This window comes from Peromyscus leucopus, chromosome X, assembly GCF_004664715.2.
Source record: "Peromyscus leucopus breed LL Stock chromosome X, UCI_PerLeu_2.1, whole genome shotgun sequence".
Lineage (NCBI taxonomy): Eukaryota > Metazoa > Chordata > Mammalia > Rodentia > Cricetidae > Peromyscus > Peromyscus leucopus.
Window position 1 is genome coordinate 28,101,077 of NC_051083.1, and position 21,740 is coordinate 28,122,816.

General features: G+C 45.4%; 1 protein-coding gene across 7 annotated transcripts in view; it reads right to left on the reverse strand.

The window, feature by feature from the left end:
• The window catches only part of Gpm6b (glycoprotein M6B), a 154,416-nt gene that overhangs the window by 8,204 nt on the left and 124,472 nt on the right, over positions 1-21,740 (reverse strand). For all 7 annotated transcript variants that reach the window (XM_028883536.2, XM_028883538.1, XM_028883539.2 and 4 more), the window contains 3 exons: positions 11,167-11,353; positions 5,496-5,652; positions 690-861 (listed from right to left, as the gene is read on the reverse strand). In XM_028883536.2, the coding sequence (XP_028739369.1) occupies positions 690-861; positions 5,496-5,652; positions 11,167-11,353 (516 nt within the window). The remainder of the gene's footprint in view (positions 1-689; positions 862-5,495; positions 5,653-11,166; positions 11,354-21,740) is intronic.

Sequence of the window (21,740 nt, forward strand, 5' to 3'; positions counted from 1 at the left end):
TTGCCATTTAAAAAACACTCCCTTTAAAGAGCCAGGCATGCAGATGTATTAGGTGAAAAGTCGGTGTGAAACTGAAAAGGTCTGGGCATAGGAACACATGCCAGGATCCCAGCACCCAAGAGGCTGAAGTGGAGCCATGAGTGCAAGGCTAGCCGGCCAGCCTGGACTGCATAGTGAGATAAAAATAAAAACAAAGAAGAAGAAGGGCAAAAAAGAAAAACTGAAAAAAAAAATTCGTGCAGTGGGTATCTAAAAGGTTTTTTTTCTCATTGAACTGCATTATAAAGTCGTTTTGCTTATTTTTTTAAACTATATACCTAACTTGAAAAATATTTTTTTTTAATTTTTTTTTTTGTTTTTTTTTTCGAGACAGGGTTTCTCTGTGTAGCTTTGGCACCTGTCCTGATTCTCACTCTGTAGCCCAGGCTGGCCTTGAACTCACAGAGATCCACCTGCCTCTGCCTCCTGAGTGCTGGGATTAAAGGCGTGTGCCACCACCCCCCGGCTGAAATATATTTTTACAAATCTCACATTGCTTGCCTCCAGAAAATAGAGAAGAGTGTGAACTATTCATGAAGAAGGCAGGGAATGTGTGATGATGATTAAAAAGAGGTCTATGTGCTAATTGCAAGCTAGACATAGGCACAAGACGATGAAGGAGTAATACGGACAGGATTGAAAGGAGGTACCATATTGCCGGACATCCACACAGATCTGCTCAACACCCGAGGTCCCGTTGGTTTGTGGGGACTTGATGACTTCGCAGGTTGACCATATGTTGTAGAACATGAACACGGGCACTGCAGAGAAGCCGAATACACCCAGCCAGGCCACTCCCAGCACATACGTGAGGAAAACAAACTAGGCAGAAGATGAGAAGAAGAAAAAAATCTCGCTGAAATGGGCAAGTTCATCTCAGAGGAAGGGCTGCACTTTTTTGCCCCGTGTGGGATGCGTGGGATACAGGATGCATCCAGGGACCTGACCTGGCTATGCAAGTGAGGAAGAAACATCTGCTCAGCATAGATGAATGGGGGAGGCATTGCTGTCATGCCCCACAAGAAGGATCTAGCATGGTAGTGCCCTAATGCCGGAAGAGATCTTGGAGCTGTCTCAGCCCTCGACATTGTGTGTGTGTGTGTGTGTGTGTGTGTGTGTGTGTGTGTGTGTGTGTGTGTGTGTGTGTGTGCAGGTATGCACGTGCATGTGTGTGTGTGTATTGTGGAGGCCAGAGGACAACTTGACTTCCCGTTTCTCAGGTGCTTTCCACTTTTTTTTGACAGTGTGTCTCAGTGTTCTGGAACAGACCAAGTAGGCTAGACTAGCTGGCCATTGAGGGATCCTCTTGTCTCTGCCCTCCCAGTGGGAGGATTCCAAGCTGGGCCACTATGCCTGTATTTCTTATGTTGAATTCTGAGTATCAAATTCAAGACTGCCCAGTTGAGTCATCTCTCCTGCCCCTCATATTCGTCTTTTAACCATCAAGGTCATGAGAACCCAAGAGGTGACCTTACTCATCCAACTAATTAGTCACAGGGCCTGCCTCAATGAGGCTTATGTTTTACTGTTGTTATTGTTGTTTATCTTTGTTTTGTGTTTGTGCTGGGAATTGAACCCAGGGCCTTGCACCTGTTAGGCAGGTGCCCTGCCACTGAGCTAAACCCCCAGTTTCCTTTTTATATTTTTATTTAGAAAAACAGTCTCACTAAGTTGCTTAAACTTTTATTTTCCTCCCTCTACCTTGCATAAAGCTGGGCTCACAGGCCAGCACACTTGGGCCAGCCCATGGGATAGTCTTTCTAAACAGCAGTTCTGAAAATGAAAACTCCCCACATCCGACTAAACGTGGGATCAGTCCAGGATGTCTTTACAGGTCACTGAATCATAACATCATGTTGACTTCTCAGCACTTCCCTTTGTTTTACCTTGCATCTGGGGATGGGAAAATAGCAACTACCATGGGAAGCCTTCTCTCAAAAGGAACTCCTCGAGCTTCCTGATCCAGGGAACTTACTGGAAGCATTAGATGCTTGAACCTTGACCAAAAGTTTCAAACAGGCACAAGCACGATGAATCTGTTAAAGTTCTCCTTTTCCTCATCTATTTCACCTTCACCTAACTTTATGCTATAGTAGATGTCTGTCCAGAGGGAGAATGACCTGGACATCAGATTTGAATTGCTGCCCCCTATTGGCCACCCTGAGAAACTGCAGATACAGGAGGGTACTGTCCTGTTCTTTCAAGGACCTTCCCAATTTCTGAAGCCCCTGCATTGCTAAAATTATGCAAATGAACACACTTCAGGAGTCCCACCTCTTATTCCTCCCCAAGGCTTCCAAGCTGGCTGTTCCAGAATAGGTTTTCTTGTTCTTTCCCTAGCCAGAGATGACTGATACCCTTGATGGGCTTTCTAGTAACATCGCAGAGACTTGAGAAGGGGCTGATGTTTCTTGGCCTTGGTGAGCTTTATTTCCTACAGAGAGTCCGGTTCCCAGAGGTTACACCAGTGCTTGGCAGAGAGTACCCTCTGGAGGCTGCTCATCCTAACATGATAAATCTGGTGTTCAGAGCCTTCCTCAGTAGCCTCCCCACCCCAGGCAAGTAGGTGTTTGTTTCCAATAAAGGCCTAAAGAAAGCAAGGCCTTCCTCAGCAAAGAGCGGTCCTCATCTCCTCGCCTCATGCTAGCATGCTGCTGCGCTGCCATCAACCCTGCATATTTTTGCCCTGTCAATCTAACCGCTAAAACCAAAGTGGGGGCCAGTGAGATGGCACTTGCTACCAAGCCTGATGGTGACCTATTCAATCCCTAGAGCGCACAAGGTAGAAGGGCAGAACTGACTGCTGCAAGTGGGCCTCTGACATCCACACATGTATCATGACAGATTTGCTATATATCAAGCTATTACGGCCCTCAGCCCACTAAATAAACACAAACATTTTTAAAGTTGAAGCAGGGCTGGGGACATAGTTCAGTTGGTAAAGTGCTTACTACTACGAGCGTGAGGGCCTGAGTTTGATCCCCAGCAGCCACATAAAAAGCAGAGTGTGGTAGCACACACCTGTAATCCCAGTGCTGGGGTAGGCCGAGAAAGGCACATCCCTGGTGTTCACTACCTATTCAGTGTGGTCTAATCAGCAAGTCCCAGGTTCCAGACCAGCCAAAAGATACTGCTGATGTGAGGCAACAGGCATATGGTCCCTAACAGGAATGGTGGCCACAGTGGTATTTCCTTTCAGTAAGACTGTTCCTGGCCTTGTCTTATGCTGGAGGAAGTGAGGCCTGGCCGTCCCTGTGAGAGAACATCAGGCACCTGAGGCACAGCCATTCCACTGTGCTACCACTTGGACAGAACTAGCAGAATATTAGGGCAAGGGAGTAGACAGCCCAGGCATCTTCAGGTACCATGTGCCACAGGCTTCAGGATGTGGGTTCCTATAATGGTGAGGAGGCCAATAATGGAAGGGATGATATACAGACTGGACCCTTTATATACATCACATGATCTGGACCCTTTGCAGACTCCTTGGCTATTTATTTCTTAAACTTTCAGAGACACTATTTGTCTCTAGGTGGCTTCTGTACCTACCTAGCAGATGATGACGTACCTCAGGACTCCTCTACAAACCTCGCTGGAAACTTGCTCACAGTTTTATTCTTAGACAGGCAACTCCCAGTCATCCCAGCCTAGGGTGTTCTCAGAAACTCCAGCCCCAAGCTTGTATGTGACACACTGGCTAACTGCACATGGCCCTCCAAGGCTGCATTAAGCCCTCATGGGTCACACTGAATCCACTGATTTCTCCATATCCTAGTGGCACGTAGCTCTTCGGCACAGTACTGGAGTCAGATCTGTCACTCATTCCCTCCTCTCGTTGTCCCACCCATGACCACTCCCAGAACCCCCTCCTCTACACCACACCCTGGGCCCAGTTGGCTTCTCCACAGTCTGTCTCACTTGAGTCTCAAGATAGTCTCTTCCATCCTCACTTCCCCAAATTTATCCTCTATACCACTAGGTGACTGGCCAGCTCTTGGGCTTCCCAGTGCCATTCCTAACTTGAGATTCAAGGCTCATCTTGATTGGGTTCCTACCGCTCCTCCACACAGTGTTCTTTCCCATCACCTCCGTTCTTCCTGCTCAGCCTGTTCATATGACTAACTTTCCTGGGCCTCCCCTGCTCACATTGGTTCCTCTTTCCTGGTCTCATGTGAAGCAATTTTCTCTGTTTTTGTCTGGCATGAAGCCCTTTCTTCCTGAGTCTGCACTTCAGTGTCCCTGTCGCTTGGCCCGGTGCCACAACTCTCCCACTCTCCACTCTCCCCCTTTGTGTAGCCAAGGACACCAAAACCCAGGGCCAGGCAGAGCAGCAGCTGGGGACAGCTCTGTGCCCATGATTTTCCCAGGGTACCAATACGTTGCCAAAGTCAGCATCCTATTTAGCTTGATCATCTTTCAGATTGCAATGACTGTGTGAGTATTGTGGATATCCAGGTCTAAGGGTGCCATAGGATACTTGCAGAGGTCAAAGGCCAGCCTTCAGGGAGTTGGTTTTTCTCCTTGCGCTGTGGGTTCTCATGTTTGAACTCAGGTGGTATAGTATGTATGGTGAGCATTTTCACCACTGATCCATCTCGCCAGGCCCACATTTACCTTAAGATAGAATAGTGCCTATAATATCCTTCATGGCCAGGTTCAGATCACCCAGTCACCAAGAATTCCACCCCAATCAGCATGTCTCCTTCACGATAACTGTTGTAAACAGTGGACTCTCCCGGTGCTGGAAGCCAGCCCCACATCCTCTCCTTCCTGGTACTCTCTCTCACCTCCTCTGCAGTGGGGTACAGTCACAGATATACACTAGGAATCCCACAGCCCTGGCCTGAGGGCTGCTGCTTTCCTCCTGGGAGGACCCACACCATGCCTTACGTTTCTTCCTCAGCATTAGTACTTTCCTCAGACTTCCAAATATTTTCTCTTCATCTGACTATTCTTCCAATGAATAGCAACATGTCCAGCTGTCTGTGCAACATTTTGATAGGGATATATCATGTATAAAATCTGTACAAGGGCTGGGATGGAGCTCACTAGTACAGTACCTGCCTAGCATGCAGAAGGCCCTGGGTTTGATTCCCAGTGCAACATACACGTGCACATGTACCATATGCCATGGTTTTCCTTTGTGATGGAGCAGTTTTTAACCCTGCCTTTGAAGATTTAGCTTCTTCTATAACAGAGCCAAGCAACAAGGGAAACATTTGGCTTAACACTACCACTCACACATTTTATCAACCCCACAGAGGTTTTCAAATTCCGATGGCCATGTTGGTAAGAACAGTATTTGTGTCAAGGACCCTCCAGGAATAGCTCCCGCTGCACCTAGTAGACAGAAACCCAGCCATGCATGGCTCCAAACAGCTCCCGCGCTGCACCACGCAGAAAGCCAGCCAGCCAGGCACGCCCGGCTCCGCCGAAGAGCCGAGTTCAGTACTCACCATTCCGCTGATGCATCGGCCACAGGCAGTCGTTTTAAACTCACCGTGCAGTTCCTTGACTGCACTCGTGGTGTAGAAGCCTTCGGCCAACAGGATGATGCCGTACAAGAAGAAGAAGGACGCGATGCCGTAGATGACATACTGCATCAGCTGGATCCTGTGAAAAGAAGACGGCTGCCGATGTGAGAGGCACCGCGGAGCGGGGACACCAGGCAACCCTTCCTGTGGCATCTCTTGTGGCCTAAGCAGGCTCATAGGGCAGCCCACGGGGACATCTCTGCCCATTCCAGCAGCCTAGGCCTGCTCATGGTAGGCCTGTGCGTGAGGTAGAAAACCTTCTCAAGGAACAGGCAAGAGTTTCCTTTGATCAAGTCTTGTGCAATGGAGGTTTGTGTCTCCATTTTATATGCAGCATGGACACTGAGGTGTCAAGCTACCCACTTAGAATTACACAGTGCCAGAGTAGGCATTTGGACCCTGGTTCAATAGGCAGCATGCTTTTTCCAACATATCAAAATGCTTCCCCACCAGGCTTGGTGGTTGATGCTATTCTGAGAAAACACCTAGGGCAGCCCTCCGAGTATCTCTAAGGAGAAATTTGTGGAGATCCTTGTTACACAAGTGATAGGATTGTCAACTTACATGTAAATTGCAGAAAGTTCAGTCACAAATAAGTTTGTCCTTTGAAAGCAGATTGTCAGGCATTGGCTTCCCAGTGAAATCATCTGGGTTGTTTCAGAAAATGCTAGTACCTGGATCACACCTCCAAGAGATTTAGTTAACTGGTGTGCAGTGAGGCATGGGCATATTGCAAATTTTCTTGGACGTTTGAGAGCCAAGGATTAAGATCACTAACTAATTGAGTTAATACACCCTTTCTGGTATTTCTCTTCTTTTTCTTTTTCTTTTCTTTTCTTTCTTTCTTTTTTTCTTTTTTTTTTTTTTTTGAGACAGGGTTTCTCTGTGTAGTTTTGGTAGCTGTCCTGGATCTCGCTCTGTAGCCCAGGCTGTCCTCAAACTCACAGAGATCTGCCTGGCTCTGCCTCCCAAGTGCCGGATTAAAGGTGTGTGCCACTACCGCCAGGCTTCTGGTATTTATTTTTGCATATTTCTGTCTGTCTTTTTTTTATTATTATTTAAAGAAAAGACAAGCTGTCAAGTATCCCAGATTGGCTTTGAACTTGCTATATAACTGATGTGAACAAGAGTTCCCAGATAGAAACTGCACTTTCAAACTGAAACTTCTACAAGGCCTATTAACTGGTTAGTAATTAATGACTGTGGACAGGTCCAGAGCCTAATTACAATTTAGCTTGGGCTATCTTTTTTTTTAATTTTATAATTATTTAATTTTTACATATTTGCCACGGATTCCCCTGTCCTCCCTCCTCCCACCCCGCCCTCCTCCCACCCCCCACCCCCATTCCCACCTCCTCCAAGGCAAGAACTCCCCTGGGGATTCAGCTCAGCCTGGTAGATTCAGGTGAGGCAGGTCCAGTTCCCTCCTCCCTTCACCTAGGCTGAGCCAAGTGTCCCAGCATAGGCCCCAGGTTCCAAAAAGCCAGCTCATGCACTAAGGACAGGTCCAGGTCCTACTGCCTGGGGGCCTCCTAAATAGTTCAAGCTAATGGACTGTCTCACTTATCCAAAGGGCCTGATCCAGTTCCATGGGGGCTCCTCAGCTATTGGTTCACAGTTCATGTGTTTCCACTAGTTTGGCTATTTGTCCCTGTGCTTTTTCCAATCATGGTATTGATATCTCTTGCTCATAAAATCCCTCCTCTCTCTCGCCGATTGGACTCCTGGAGCTCCACCTGGGGCCTGGCCGTGGATCTCTGTATCTGCTTCCATCAGTCATTGGATGAGAGTTCTATCACAACAGTTAGGATGTTCGGCCATCCAATCACCAGAGTAGGTCAGTTCAGGCTCTCTCAACCATTACCAGTAGTCTCTCGTGGAGGTATCTTTGTGGATTTCTGGGGACCTCTCTAGCACTTTGCTTCATCCTGTTCCCATGGGCTCTTCATTTATCATGGTATCTCTTCCTTGTTCTTCCTTTCTGTTCTTGATCCAGCTGGGATCTCCTGCTCCCCTAAGCTCTCCCCCATCCTTGCCCTTCATTACCCCGCCCCCATGTCCAGTTTGCTCATGTAGATCTTGTCCATTTCTCTGTCACTGGGCTATCCCTGTGTCTTTCTTAGGGTCCTCTTTACTAGGTAGCCTCCCTGGAGTTGTGGGTAGCAGTCTAGTCATCCTTTGCTTTATATCTAGTATCCACCTATGAGTGAGTACATACCATGTTTGTCTTTCTGAGTCTGGGTTACCTCACTCAGGATGATTTTTTCTAGATCCATCCATTTGCCTGCAAACCTCATGATGTCATTGTTTTTCTCTGCTGAGTAGTATTCCATTGTGTATATGTACCACATTTTATTTATCCATTCCTCAGTTGAAGGGCATCTAGGTTGTTTCCGGGTTCTGGCTATTACAAATAATGCTGTTATGAGCATAGCTGAGCATGTGCCCTTGTGGTATGATTGAGCATTCCTTGGGTATATGAGCTTGGGCTATCTTTAACCCCCTAAATAGCCATTCTTTGTCCACCTCTGTGTCAGACCTAACATCCTGGAACTAACAGATACCAAACCCTTTGTATTAACTTAGTGGAACACCAACCAAAAGCTACAAGTTTCATCAAATAGTATCTGAGCCATCAATAGAGGTTTCCCGCTTTGCTGGAACCTGCCTCTGTGATGTTTCCATCAATGCATTTGAAGAATGTCTTGATTTGTGGCCTTTTTAAATTGTTACTATAAAAACATGAAACTGCTTTGTGTTGGAACATGGAATTTGGGGTGACCTAAATCTGTGTTCTTGGGCCATGCTCACTCTCATCTGGCTCCAATACATATTTTTGCATCAACACTGAGGATGACTTTAAGCTTCTGGTCCTCTACCTGCTTGAGCACTAGGGCTACAGGTGTGTGCACCTACAGGTGTGTGCACCTACAGGTGTGTGCACCTACAGGTGTGTGCACCTACAGGTGTGTGTACCCAGTGTATGCAGTGCTTCAAATCCAACCCAGAGCTTCATACATATTAGGCAAGCATGCTACTGATCAGGCTATGTCGCCAGGCCTCTGCACATGCATTTGCTCCCCACATTTGTACAGGTTGATTCCTCCATTACAGCTTTCTCGGCCTTGCTCATCTCTTTAGATGTCATTTGTGAACAGATTTTAAAATGCGATTTTTGTCAGGCATGGTAATTGACACCTGTAATCCCAGCACTTGGGAGGCAGAAGCAGGAAGATCACCTCAAGTCCCCGGGTAGTCAGGGCCATAGCATGACCCTTAACATCCAACCCAAAAGCCATTTCATCAGGATTCCACAAATAGCTATTTGTGTCTTTTCCACTCTGATGGTGATGTTTCTTCACAATTACAACCCATAAACACTGAAACTTGAGAACTAAAACGAAAAAGGCCCAAGGAATCGAGCGAGGGGAAGCTACTTGAAGCACGTACACATAGCAGTGGGGCTTGAAGTTAGGAGATCAAGTTTGCCAACTGTTGAGCTTCAACTGAGAATCATGCCGGAGTAGGAAGACAGAGGGCCAGGGCTATGTTTCCAGACCTTGCTCTTTGCTGCATTGGGATGCTCTGGCCTGAGTTCCCCTGCCAGAAGAATTGATGTAAAAATACTGTTCCTGTCGACTTAGGCTTGAGTGAGTCCTCCATAGAGGTGCCATTCCAAGGGTAAACTAGAGGATTCTTGTGACTTGGGAACAATGATAACAGTCTGGTAAGGTGCTCTACAGCATCAGCCTGTCACTCACTGTGTTACAGTCCTCACATCTACCGCTACTCTGTGGGGTATGTACACCTTGTCATGTGTAAATGAGATTCCACCCAGGGTCTCAAATACCCACTACATTCTTGGTCTTTTCTTTTTTGTTGTATCATGGATGCCCATTCCCCCCCCCCCCCCCCCCCCCGCACTGCCCCGCACTGCGCCATTTCCTTTCTATTTCATGAAACAGGGTTCCATATTCCAGACCGCAAATTTGCTATGACTTTGAACTTTTTTTGAGGGGAGTTTCTCTGTGTGACATTCCTGGCTGTCCTAGAACTCACTTTGTAGACCATGCTGTCTTGTGGGCCGCAAGAATATATCATAGAGATTCAGCTGTGTATTAAAGCTGAACTTTGACCGGCCAAGGGTCTGTCAAAAGGCAAAGCCATGTATTATGAATATTTGGTGTTACCCAGCCTTTAATATTCCAGCTGTCTTCTGCTATGAAATCCTTGTGTGCCCAGACCAATTGGTAAACAGTTCAGCTCCCCAGACCTGCTGAACCTAAGTTACTAACTGCCCCGCTGAGCTTAGGAGACAGGCTGGCAGGAGACCCATAGCTTTGTTTCCTGTGCTAATGAAGCTCAGACCATCCCCTGGCCTTGAGGAGGCCTAGTTGTTCTCCAGAGCACTTTGAGAACAAAAGAGGTTTTTACATATCAAGGTGAGAGGTAAAACAACATTCCTGAGGAGGCAGGGAACAAAAGGTGCCCAGGGAAAGAAAAGGCAGGTATTTTCTGTGGACAGAGACAGAACAGCATGGCGAGAGAGAAGAGAGGATGACAGAAGTTCCATGGACTAGGGTAAGCAGATCTCGAGTAGAGTTTTCTGAGGGCCAGGAGTAGAGAGTAGCAGAGATGAAGAAAGAGGATACAGAGGATGAAGATGAGGCTGGAAGCATAGGAGTTAGTCGTTAGCGGGACTATGAGCTGGGGAGCTGGATGGAACTGCAGTTATGGAGACAGGATTTCATCCCAGAGAAATAGAGTAGACGGATATAGAGCTTGGTATGTCTAGAGTTACTCCTGCCTTGAATGCCTGGTGGAACTGTAGCTGAATTGATGTAATTTTGTCTTAGAGGAATAAAGTTAACAGACGTAAGAACATAGTGTAAGAAGATTTTTTTTCCCTGATATCCCGCACCGGACATAACAAAGACTCCTTGGACCCTGGGGAATCAATAATGCTGGCCTTGAACTCACTGAGATCCGCCTGCCTCTGCCTCTCAAGTGCTGGCCTTAAAGGTGTGCACTACCACCGCACAGCTGACTTTGAACTTTTTTTTTTTTTTTTTTTTTTTTTTTTTTGGTTTTTCCAGACAGGGTTTCTCTGTGTAGCTTTGCGCCTTTCCTGGATTTCGCTTTGTAGACCAGGCTGGCCTCGAACTCACAAAGATCTGCCTGCCTCTGCCTCCTGAGTGCTGGGATTAAAGGCATGTGCCACCACTGCCCGGCTGACTTTGAACTTTTAATATTAAAAAAAAAATTCTCCTATAATTTCTTGTGTCATTACAATTAAATATGATCATGAACTTGAACTTTTGATCCTTCTGCTTCTACCTCCCGAGTGCTGGGAATACAGGCATAGCCATTCTATGCAGCGCTGGAGCTGGAGCTGGATCTCAGGCTTTTGTGCATGGATGGCATGTACTCTACCAACTCGCTACATCCCCCTCCCTCGTAGACCTTTTTCTATCTGAATATAGCAAGCTTTAATCAAAGGTGTTCATTTTCTATTGAAGGACAGGGCAGTCTGACAAAAAACACTGAGGCGGCTGCATCTGAAATCTTATTTGTAAAGGCAAGGGATACTCACACTTCACTCAGCAAGGCGTGGTCACTGGTGTTGGTAGAGAAGTGTTGCTCAAGAATTGCCACGGTGCCCGCGAGAGCCACATGCCCACAGCCACAGAACAAGGCCACTCCCGAGAAGCATAGGATGGTGGCCACCAGGGAGGCATAGGGAACTCCTCCCAGACACTTGATGCAGCATTCGAAGCAACCTAGACCAAAGGAGAAAAAGGAGGCCATGATGGGCAGGAATGCCTCTGGTTTTCATGTTTCATGAACACTACCATGAGCACATAAATTTCTATCCATCGCCCTTCTCAGCTCTATGACTAATATGTGAACATTCCAAGGACCACAGGGGCAGTTCCCACGGTCTCACAGTCTGTGAGTGAGGACTCTGGCACTCCTAAGGGGAGTGTAGCTTAGCTGTAATCCAGAGTCTCCAAAGGTCGTGAGTGACAGCCATCAACTGTCAGTCATGAGATGTAACCTAAGTCCAGAGCTTCCTGACTGACTGTGAGGCAGAGGGGCATCTGCCCAAATGACAATAGGGAGCACTCATGCCACTGATAAGACGAAGAGAGGACTGCAGGGCCACTGTGGCGCCATGAAGAAAAGCCACAGTCTGGCTTTCTCTAAACCCAGCCTTCTGGGGTTTCAAATACCTCTACTGCTGTAGCCCCCGATGGCTTTCCTCAAGCCCTTGATGTCCGGGGAGACTGGAAGAATCCAATGTGGTAATTAGACTGTAGCCAGTTTGGAAAAATACCAAGGGGATCATTTGGGGAAGGGCCTCTAAGGTACTGAAGTACCCAGTCACCAACATTCACCCAAGTGGGTCCACCCAAGTTTGCTTTAAAATGATAACAGAAATTACCTCAGCTGTTTAATAGAAACGGCCCCTCTCCAACCCCACACAAGCAATTCATTTACAGTCCTCCTCCTCCTCCTTCTCCTCCTCCTCTTGCCCAGCTTTCATCTTAATACACATGCCACATGCTTAGAGTCAGAACTCAACCCCAGTAGGTGACAGTTAAATAGTTGAAGGGGGAAAGAAACAGAAGAGGGAAGGCAAAGGACAAAATGAAACTCCATGAAGTGAAATGAAGGAGACAGAGCTAGACTTCACACTTGGTGTAGAGGAGATGAGGCTTTTATTTTATTTTATTATTATGTTATGTGTATGAGTGTTTTACCTGCAAGTCTGTCCGGCTGTGCACTCTATGCATGCCTCATGTCGATGAGGTAGTGAGCTTCCTTGTAGGCACTGGGAATTGAACCCAGGCCCTTTGCAGCAAGAAGTGCTCTTAACCACTGGGCAAGCTATCCAGCCCCTTTATCTACGTTTTAAAGAACCTTTTCCTTGAAATGTCCATAAAGGCCTGCCTGACCTCCACAGTCAGGTGACATTTTTTAGTTTAAAGACATTTATCTTCCAATTATCACAGTGCTGGCCTTGGGGATAATTAATGTCTGTAACTCTCCTGACATCCCATCCATGTTTATATTATCCAGACCCTCCAGTAAATGGCCTGTCAGGGAAAATCCAACTTTAAATGCATTACATCCTTAACAGCAATCAAGGGCAATTCATTAGCTCCGGGTAAGCACACTAAGCCACTTAAAAGGCTTTCCCTCAAACGGTCTTCATAGGAGTCAGGGATTGCAAAGCCAGCAGTCAAACCAGTGATGAACTTTCCTCAGACGAGCATCCCATGTGAAGGTAATGTTCATTTCACTCTACCAAAGAAAGCCACTGGATTCTCGGCTTTCCGAAACTGCTTTTTAGCTCATCAGAAAATGCAAAATAGCAGGGTTTCCCAAGGAGCCTGTGCATCCTCTTGTTTCAAAAAGATGGCCAGCATTATCCAGGAAGGTCTAACTCAGATGGGAAAAACCTCATAAAAGAACCAGTGCACAAAATGGTTCCAAGTTCATTAGCAAGTTAATTCCTTACAGAGCTTTGCGGACATGGATGTTGGAACTCAGTTTTTTTTTTTGTTTGTTTGTTTGTTTTGCTTTTTTTTTTTTTTTTTTTTGGCCACATGGCTTTCTGGGGACTGAGTGGAAGGGATGCAACTAAAGTCCAAATTCTCCCCAGGCTCCTAAATTAAGAGAAATACATCCTTGGCCTTGATCTGTCCCGAAAGATAAAGAAAAGATAGACCAGTGTGTTTTGGATCATTATCAACCTCCTCCTATTCTCAGTTTCTGTAATAATATGAAGAACAAGATGGATGCTTGCTGGTGTATCTGATCTTTATTAAACAGCCGTGGGGCTCCAGGACTGTGCCATCTGATCAAGTAGTCACTGGCACATGTGACTATTGAAATTTAAGTTATTTAAGACAAAGTAAAAAGAAAACTTCATTTCCTCAGCAACACTGGCCACTTTCCCTGGGTAACCAACCACTGGAGCTAGCGGCTGCCATAATGGATGTTGTACATTCACAATGTTTTATTATCACAAAATTCAGACTTACCATTTATTTGCTCGTCTGTAATATGAACTGGGTTCTAACTGAACCCGATGAAATCACCTTGGATTTCATTCATTGGGTACCTTTGAAGATCTACTGGGTTAGCACCAGGTACACACATCTGAAATAAGATGCTTTCACCTTCAAAATCAGTCTGATGCTGCATCAAAGAATAGACTTCACTCAGGCATGTCCACCCTTTTAACACTGCAATACAACACTGGCATTTACAAAGCTCTCACTCAAGAACTGCACAATTGAATCACAAAATAAACTAAAAAAAAAAACCCTCATGTTTTTGGCAACTTTTATTATTTTGTGTTGAAGCACATTCATGGCTATCCAGGGGTGCATAGCCATAGCTGGTAGCATAATGAGGGACAGGACACAGACTATCAGAGGACCAGTGGAGAAAAGCAGAGAAGAGGGAGGGGCGCCAGAGGGCATGGGATTCAGACTGGAGATGGGGCAGGACGGCTTCGTGCAGCAATGCCTCCCTCCCTCATGTGAGTGCAGCAATGCCTCCCTCCCTCATGTGATGACCATGATATATAACCTGATAAAGGGCTCATTCATTTCCGGATATTTTGGGTGCATGTGTATTTTTAACAACCCATATCTTTTCTTGTCATTTGGAGTTAGGGTTAAGTGTTACAGTGTAGCACATTCATTCAGCCCTTAACAATGGAACACATCCTTCCCAATCCACAGTGGCTGTTCTGAAAGGCTCTTTTATCCAGAGGGTTAGAGTATTCTGCCTTTTTTTCAAAGGAACTAGCACAGCTGCTCCCAGGCTCAAAAACACAAGTGGGGTTAAGAGAACAATGCCGTCCAGTCCCAAATTCAGCACTTGATCAAGGCTAACGTTGCTCTGCAACTTCTCGCTCTCACAGACACCATACACCGTGTGTTGTGGATCTAGTCTGGTAACAGCAGGGGAAACCAGGCATTCAGGAACTTGGGGAAATCACAACCACATCAGTGAGTGCCAGTCTTGACCAACATACATTTTCCAGCAGATGGCTTCATTTGTGACTGGTAACCGTGACTCCTCCAGAACAGAAACCACATGCTGGTCATCTTCATTCTATACACACACATACAACTCTTACAGACCCTATCAGACAATATAATTAGAAGCTTGTGATATGTAACATAGGAAAAAAACTGGTTAAGAAATACTACTGCCAGGTGGACCCAGAGCTTATTTTAGCTTTGTTGGCCAGTTATCTAAATTTAGAGCTAAAATTCCTTGTGTGGTGAATATCCAGTTACCCACAGGTGGATTGCGCTCCACTGTGTCTGTATCACTGTAGAAGCCCTCAACACTCATGGAAGCTCAACTTTGAGATCAGCTACCCTGATACAAGTTTCCTACTGGGCCAGTTCCAGCTGCTTTCTTCTATGACATGCCAAATTCCACCATAATGAAATCTAACTTCACAAAACAGTTCTTGCTTTCCTCCAAGATGGAGGAAGAACAAAGACCAAAATTAACTTCCTGCCTGAAACAAGAAAACTGGACAGAGTGTATGAAATAATACACATATAAAGATAATAGACAACAGTCTATGAAGAACTATCCTTGGCTAATGATATAATTTTTCAATCATATTGAAGAAGCAGCTATGACAGTATAGGTCTATGTGAAGGCACAGCTTGGTTTTCACTTAAACTTAAAGAAGTCCCCTCCCTTAACCATTATTACAAGTGTTGGAGCCTTTTGGAAGATAGTCTTATTTATTGGAGCTGCTGTGAGGCAGGATTCTGGACAAAAGAAAGGATGGCCAGTCATTCCAATGCCTTTCAAAGAGTGGATGAATGCCTTTGGTGTCCTACGCTAGGTGCTGGGGACACAACGATGAGCTAAGATATGTGGGATCTATGCTCTGTTGAAGTCTGCAGTTTATGGAGTGTGAGGAGGGTTACTAAACTATTTTAAATGAACAAATGTGAGGCAAATGAAGAGTGGGGCAGCTCAGGTTTCAGGGGGTGATCAGGTGATCAGGTGATCTGAGCTTACATTGGAGTGTGAATTAGGCAAAGTGAGGAAAAGATGGGGAGGAAGAGTGATCCAGGCAGTGAGAAGAACATGAAGGAATCACATTCAAAGGCCACCTGAAGGGCGAAAGAAGCTAGAAACAGTTCAATGAGAGGGCGGAGGGGTGAAGGCATGAAGGTCTATAGGTGCTTGATCATGTAGGGTTTGTCAGGTCACTTGACTAATTCTGGAGTATGTTAAAAGATTTCTGCTGAGTGTGGTGGCACACTCCTTTAATTGCAGCACTTGGGAGGCAGAGGCAGGTGGATCTCTGTGAGTTCAAGGTCAGCCTGGGCTACAGAGTAAGTTCCAGGACAGCCAGGGGTTTACAGAGTGAGACCTTGTCTCAACAGCCCTCTACCCACCCCACCCCCAGAAAAAGATTCTACTGACTGATTGATTAGGTTTTCCCTGATTGTAGAGACCTGGAATGTTGCAGGTCCTGAACCAAATAATCTTGGTCTACCTTTAGCCCTCTTACAGACCATCACTGCCCTCCTCTGTGTTTGCTATAACACTCATCTTTATGATTTACTAGGTAGCTCCTTTTGGAATATACAAATAGACTCTAGTCTTTACCAACCCAAAGGGCCAAGAATGCCATCAGATAGCTTCCAGACCTGCAGCATCAATTTCCTCGCTTTCTGCAATCTGTTTATCTGATGTTCTCACCCATGTTTTCTTTTTTTTTTTTTAAATCCTTTGGTTTATGAACGTTCTTTGCTTTCATGAAAACTATTGCCATGTTGGAACGTGGTATTTAGGGGTCTGAATCTGTCTGTGTTCCTGGGACATGGTTACTCATATTTGGCTCTAGAATGAACTATCACTTTGAGGTATCGGCTGCTTGTCTGTGTCGACGAATGCATCCCCAGAATCATGCAAAGCCATTAAACATTCTAAAGCCGGGAAACAGAGAGGGGTTGTACAAGATGACTCTGGCTGATGAGAGGAAACGTGTGAGCTTGCAGCTCAGCACGGCTCAACCTGGAGCCAACAGCTTCTCCTGGACAGCAACAGAAACTTCCAGGGGTCAAGAAGACATATGAGCTGGGCCCGGCAGTGAACATCTCTAATGCCAGCAACTCTGGAAGCTGAGGTAGAAGTGTGAATTCAAAGCCCGTCCAGGCTGCATTATGTGTCCATTTGCTCTTAGCCCCAAAGCCAAGAAGTGATACGAGATCAGAGAGCAGAGGGAGAGGGAGGAGGCATGTGGTATTTGGAAGTGCCTTGCACAGGGTGGTTCTGGGAGGAGCAGCTGTGGCTATGCAGAATCTTGGGTGTGGTCTCTACCCACCAGCTAAGTGTGTACTGTGCCATAACGAGCACCCCCCCCCCTTCCTGGAGTGGTATGCACAGGTTGGAGAAGCCACTCTAGGTAGCTGGCCCATCTTCCCAGGATCAGATGTGGCATCCTGAGGCCAAGTGAAACACCTACTTTCACACAGTGCTTGCCATTTTATCCCCTGAAAAGTGGAGGTCCCCTGGGATTCAACCACAACATTCTAGCCACTTGCAAACCAAATCGCTAGTTTGGGGGCTAAGGAAGAGAAACAAAATGTTCCAAACTGTTCTGCTGTCTTGAACAATTGCAGCTACAGTGTTTTCTCAGAGACAAGAAAGCCTTGACAACCTCAGCACTTCTCACATTAAAAATATCTTTTACCCTGATGTGGGCAGGGGCTGAGGAAATAGATATGGGACCACGGGAGAAAGTTGACTTACATGCACCTCTCACCCCCACCGAGGTGCCAGGTGTGCATACTGGCAAAGGAAGTGGGTCTCTCTCAGGTTCGGTCTAGCTCCAGGGTAAGAAGTCCCAGGCAAGCGATGTTTTGAAGTATGGGGGTGGCATTCCCTATCAGCAGAGCACCGGATTGCTAAAGCCAATGCTCATTAAGGAAGAGTAATGTTTTGCTTCAGAACACTTGCAAACCCACAGACTTGAATTTTCCCAAGCTTCAAACCAGAATTCACAATATTAGTTACCACAAACCAGAGGGACAAGAAAAGCACTCCCCGCCCCTTGTTCTTATGGCTGTGATCTTATATTAAAATGAAAGAAAATCAATGCCAGGGTTTCAAACATATTTTTACTAGTAATTCTCAGTCTCTCTCGCCAAACCCCCAAATTTCTTTTGAGCTAATATCTTAAGCCTTCATTTAGCTGGTCTCTGTGTAAAGATAGTTTTAGGTTTGAGTCACACAAAAGCTCCAGTGTGTATTAGCCTAAGACAGTTTAAATATAAACCACATAGTAAGGAGAAAAAAGTACACATCAATGCCTCCAACTGTCAATGGCCATTTTGTCCCCAGCATCCCTAGAACCTTTTGTGCAGAACAACAGAATAAAACACCTTTTGTCCTCGGGCTTGCGGATGGCCGTTGCCATGGCTGTGAGTTCATAATGGCCAAGTGATTTGCCCAAGTCATCCGTGATCTTGGCTGCAGATTTAATGCTGGCTCAGAAGGAGGGCCAGCGGGAACAAGGGCTCAGATTCTTCCCCAGGGAATGAATGTCACACACATGCATACACCACGCTCCCCTCTACTCAGGGCATGCCCTGCCCCTCTAATGGGTGACAAAATTCAAAAGGAAAGGAGCTTTCACAATGTTCAGGCCACCGCTACAGGGAAACAGAAGCAGCTAAAAACCCTCTGAAGTAAATGACAGAAACCTCCTGGATGCTAAGTAGCGTTCTTAAGAGGGGATGATTGTGCCCCGTGAGGACATCTGACAAAGTTTATTGATATTTTTGGTTGTCACAACTGGGGTAAAGGATGCTATGGGTATCTAGTGGGTATAGGTCAGGGATATTGCTAATACTGTACAACATGCAAGACAGATTCTCACGACAAAGACTTATCAGGACTCCAATGTCAATATAGTCCAAGAGGAGAATGTCTGAGATACTATAAACAAAAAATTACAGTATTTAGAGCACTGGTTCTCAACCAGGGGCCATCATGCTCCTCAGGAGACACCGGGCAATGTCTGGAGATAGTTTGGGGTCAATTATGCTCAGAGGATGGTGCTTGCATTTGATGCTAAGGGTGAAGAACCCTGCTCTGAGGTTACAATGCACAACCTTGGTCTTAGGATTTGACTTTGTCACCAGCTGTCTAAATTTTTTTTTTTTTTTTAAATTATGTGTCTGTGTGTGTGCCTGTGTGGGTATGTGCATGTGAGTGCAGGTGCTCCATGGAGACTAGAGGCATCTGATTCCAGCAGCTGGAGTTACAGGTAGTTGTTGTACTATAGGTAGCTGTGGGCTGCCTGATGTGTATGCTTAGGAACGAGACTCGGGTCCTCTGAAAGAGCAGCAAATGCTTTTAACTGCTGAGTCATCTCTTCAGTCCTCAAATTCTAATTTTTTTAAAAAAGTAATATTTAAGATAAAATTCACTTTGTTTTTTTAAAAAAAAAATGCACAGTAGAAATATATGGGAATTCTGATGTCTAAGTTCCACTGACCTGGATTGATTAGATTGGAATTTCCAGTTGATAAGTATAGGTAATGTTCAGAAACTAGAGTTTGTTGTTCAAGTCTTTATGCTTGCCTGGAGATTTCAATAGAAAACCAAGGATACAGAACACAGATCAACAAAGTGGTCCATGGGGCAAATCTGGCTTGCTCTCCTTATAGCTACAAATGGAGAATGATTTTTACGTTTTTAGATAGTTAGCCAGTTGTGGTAGTACATGACAGAAACAAAATGCCAAAGAGGATGAGGCAGTAAGATCACAAGTTCAAGGCCAGTTTGGGCTAGTCCTTTATTCTGTGTTCATACTACCCTTAAGTGAGCCCAATCTTATCTAAATGGGGAAAGAGGAGGCTTGAAAAAATATTTTGTGACATATGGGAAGTATATGAAATTCAAACTTGTGTATCCATAAATAAAGTTTTATTAGCACATGGCCACCCACATTCATTTCAGTCAAGTTCCGGAGGCAGAGCTGAGTGGTTGGCCATGGATATTACATCAGATCCTTTACAAGAAGAGCCTTCAAGGCTCTACTGCAGAACAGTGGCCGGCAGACTTTACCATGCAGAACTCTGTCTAGGGGCTAGAGAGCTCAGGCAGTAAAGTTCTTGCTGCTCAACCATGAGAACTTGAGTTGATTAAAAATGTGAGGTGGGGTTTTATAATTTCAGTGCTGGGTAGGTAGAGAGCAGATCCCCGGGGCTTGCTGGTCAGCCAGTCTAGCCTACTAGGAGAGCTCCAGGCTGAATGAAAAACCTTTTTTCAAATAACAAGGTGGATGGAATGATACCTGCGATTGCCCTCTGGCCTCCACAAGTGCATTCCCCTCAATGCACTATACACACACACACACACACACACACACACACACACACACACACACACACACCCTTCAGTCTGTTTAAGTCCATGGAGATAACCAAGCAGCTGCTTTTCTGACCAGCTCCCAGAAGATTCTCTGGTGCAGGTCTGCCAGGCCCACCTTGTGTCAGGAAGGTAGAGTTTTTGAAAGGAGCTTGGCTGAGCCCTGGGGGATTTTGAGGCCCTTTTCAGGAGGCCCACGAAGTCTCAACTCTTTCTACAACATCACGAAGGCGTTATTTGCTTTTGCCACTGTACTGACATTTGCACAGTAAAAGTGCTGATGCCATAGCACAAAGCAGACACTGGCTCCAAAGTGTAGTAAGCACATTCTTCAGCACGGAGCATCGCAGCAAGAGAAAGAAAACTGCGGAGCTGGTTTTGCGTCAAAGCATCCTCAGTACAAAGAAGACGTCCATCCACCTACAATGCCATGTGTGCTAATATATGGGACTTTTATTAAATCACAACCTGAGACTGCATCTTTGAATATTCTGCACAATGAATGTGGAGGAAGTGTTGGATGGATAACGCACATCAAGGGATGGCCATAACCTTCGGGAACGTTCTGGTTCAGTTGTGTTACAAGCTCACCTAGCACCTTTTTTCACGGAACGCTATTTTTCTTTTTCTAGAAAGAAGCTCTGACAGGCTGCGGTTTCTCAGACATAGCTATTTAGAAGAAATTTTCTCAGAAACGAACTAAGTGAACAGCTTGTCATTTCAAAGAAAACAACTGATGGTATCCGTTGCCAATGAACTTGGGGAAACTTGTACCTGCCACAGTGAGACTGACAGTTTCCCCAGCTCAGATGACTTCTGGATGAAGTCTTGGCAGTGATATCAAGATACAGGACTTTATGTGGTTTAATAAAATGTGTCAGTATTGGGGATTCAGACATAGGCAGGCACACACACACACACACACACACACACACACACACACTGCTAGTGTTTTTCAAATAATCAGTGTGCAACTTCACAAAAATCATTTCTGACTATAAGTGTCAATCCAAGTCCAGGTTATAGCATTGGATTTCAATAGATCAGGGTACAAAAGGACCATCAATATGGTTTCAGATTTCACATTTGGAACAGTCTTTAAGAAACTACTACTTGGGCCAGCAAGATGGCTCAGTGGGTAAAGTCGTGCTTGCTGCCAAGCTTGATGACCTGAGTTCCATCCCTAGGACCCACATGGTGGAAAGAGAGAAATGACTCCTGCAAGTTGTCCTCTGACCACCCCCCAAAAAAGTATAATAAAATATTATTTTACAAGGAAATTGAAACTTGATGAATCTTGTCATGAGCAGAAAAGAATTTCAAATTCTGTAATTATTGTAAAAGGCCATTGAAATTCTCCTCCAACCTCATACTTGTGAGAGATGAAGTTTTCTTCATATATCTCAACTAAAGTAAGACATGTCAAGATAGCACTGAAGGAATGTAGAGGCAGAGGCAGCATCCAGCTGCCTCTCGAATTAAGTCCCGTATTTTAAGGATTAAACAGCAACAAATCTTTACTCTTCTCACTGAAGTCTTTTGATTTGGAAAACATTTATCTTTCGAAGATACTATTTAGGATAACATAGGATGAGTTTATTATTGTTTTAATATGTAAGTTGAACAGAGGATGTAGCTCAGTGGCAGAGCATCTGCCAAGCATGTGCAAGGCAGCCTCTTGGGTTTCATTCTGCCCAAACCAAGAGTTTAATATTGATTATAATTTCT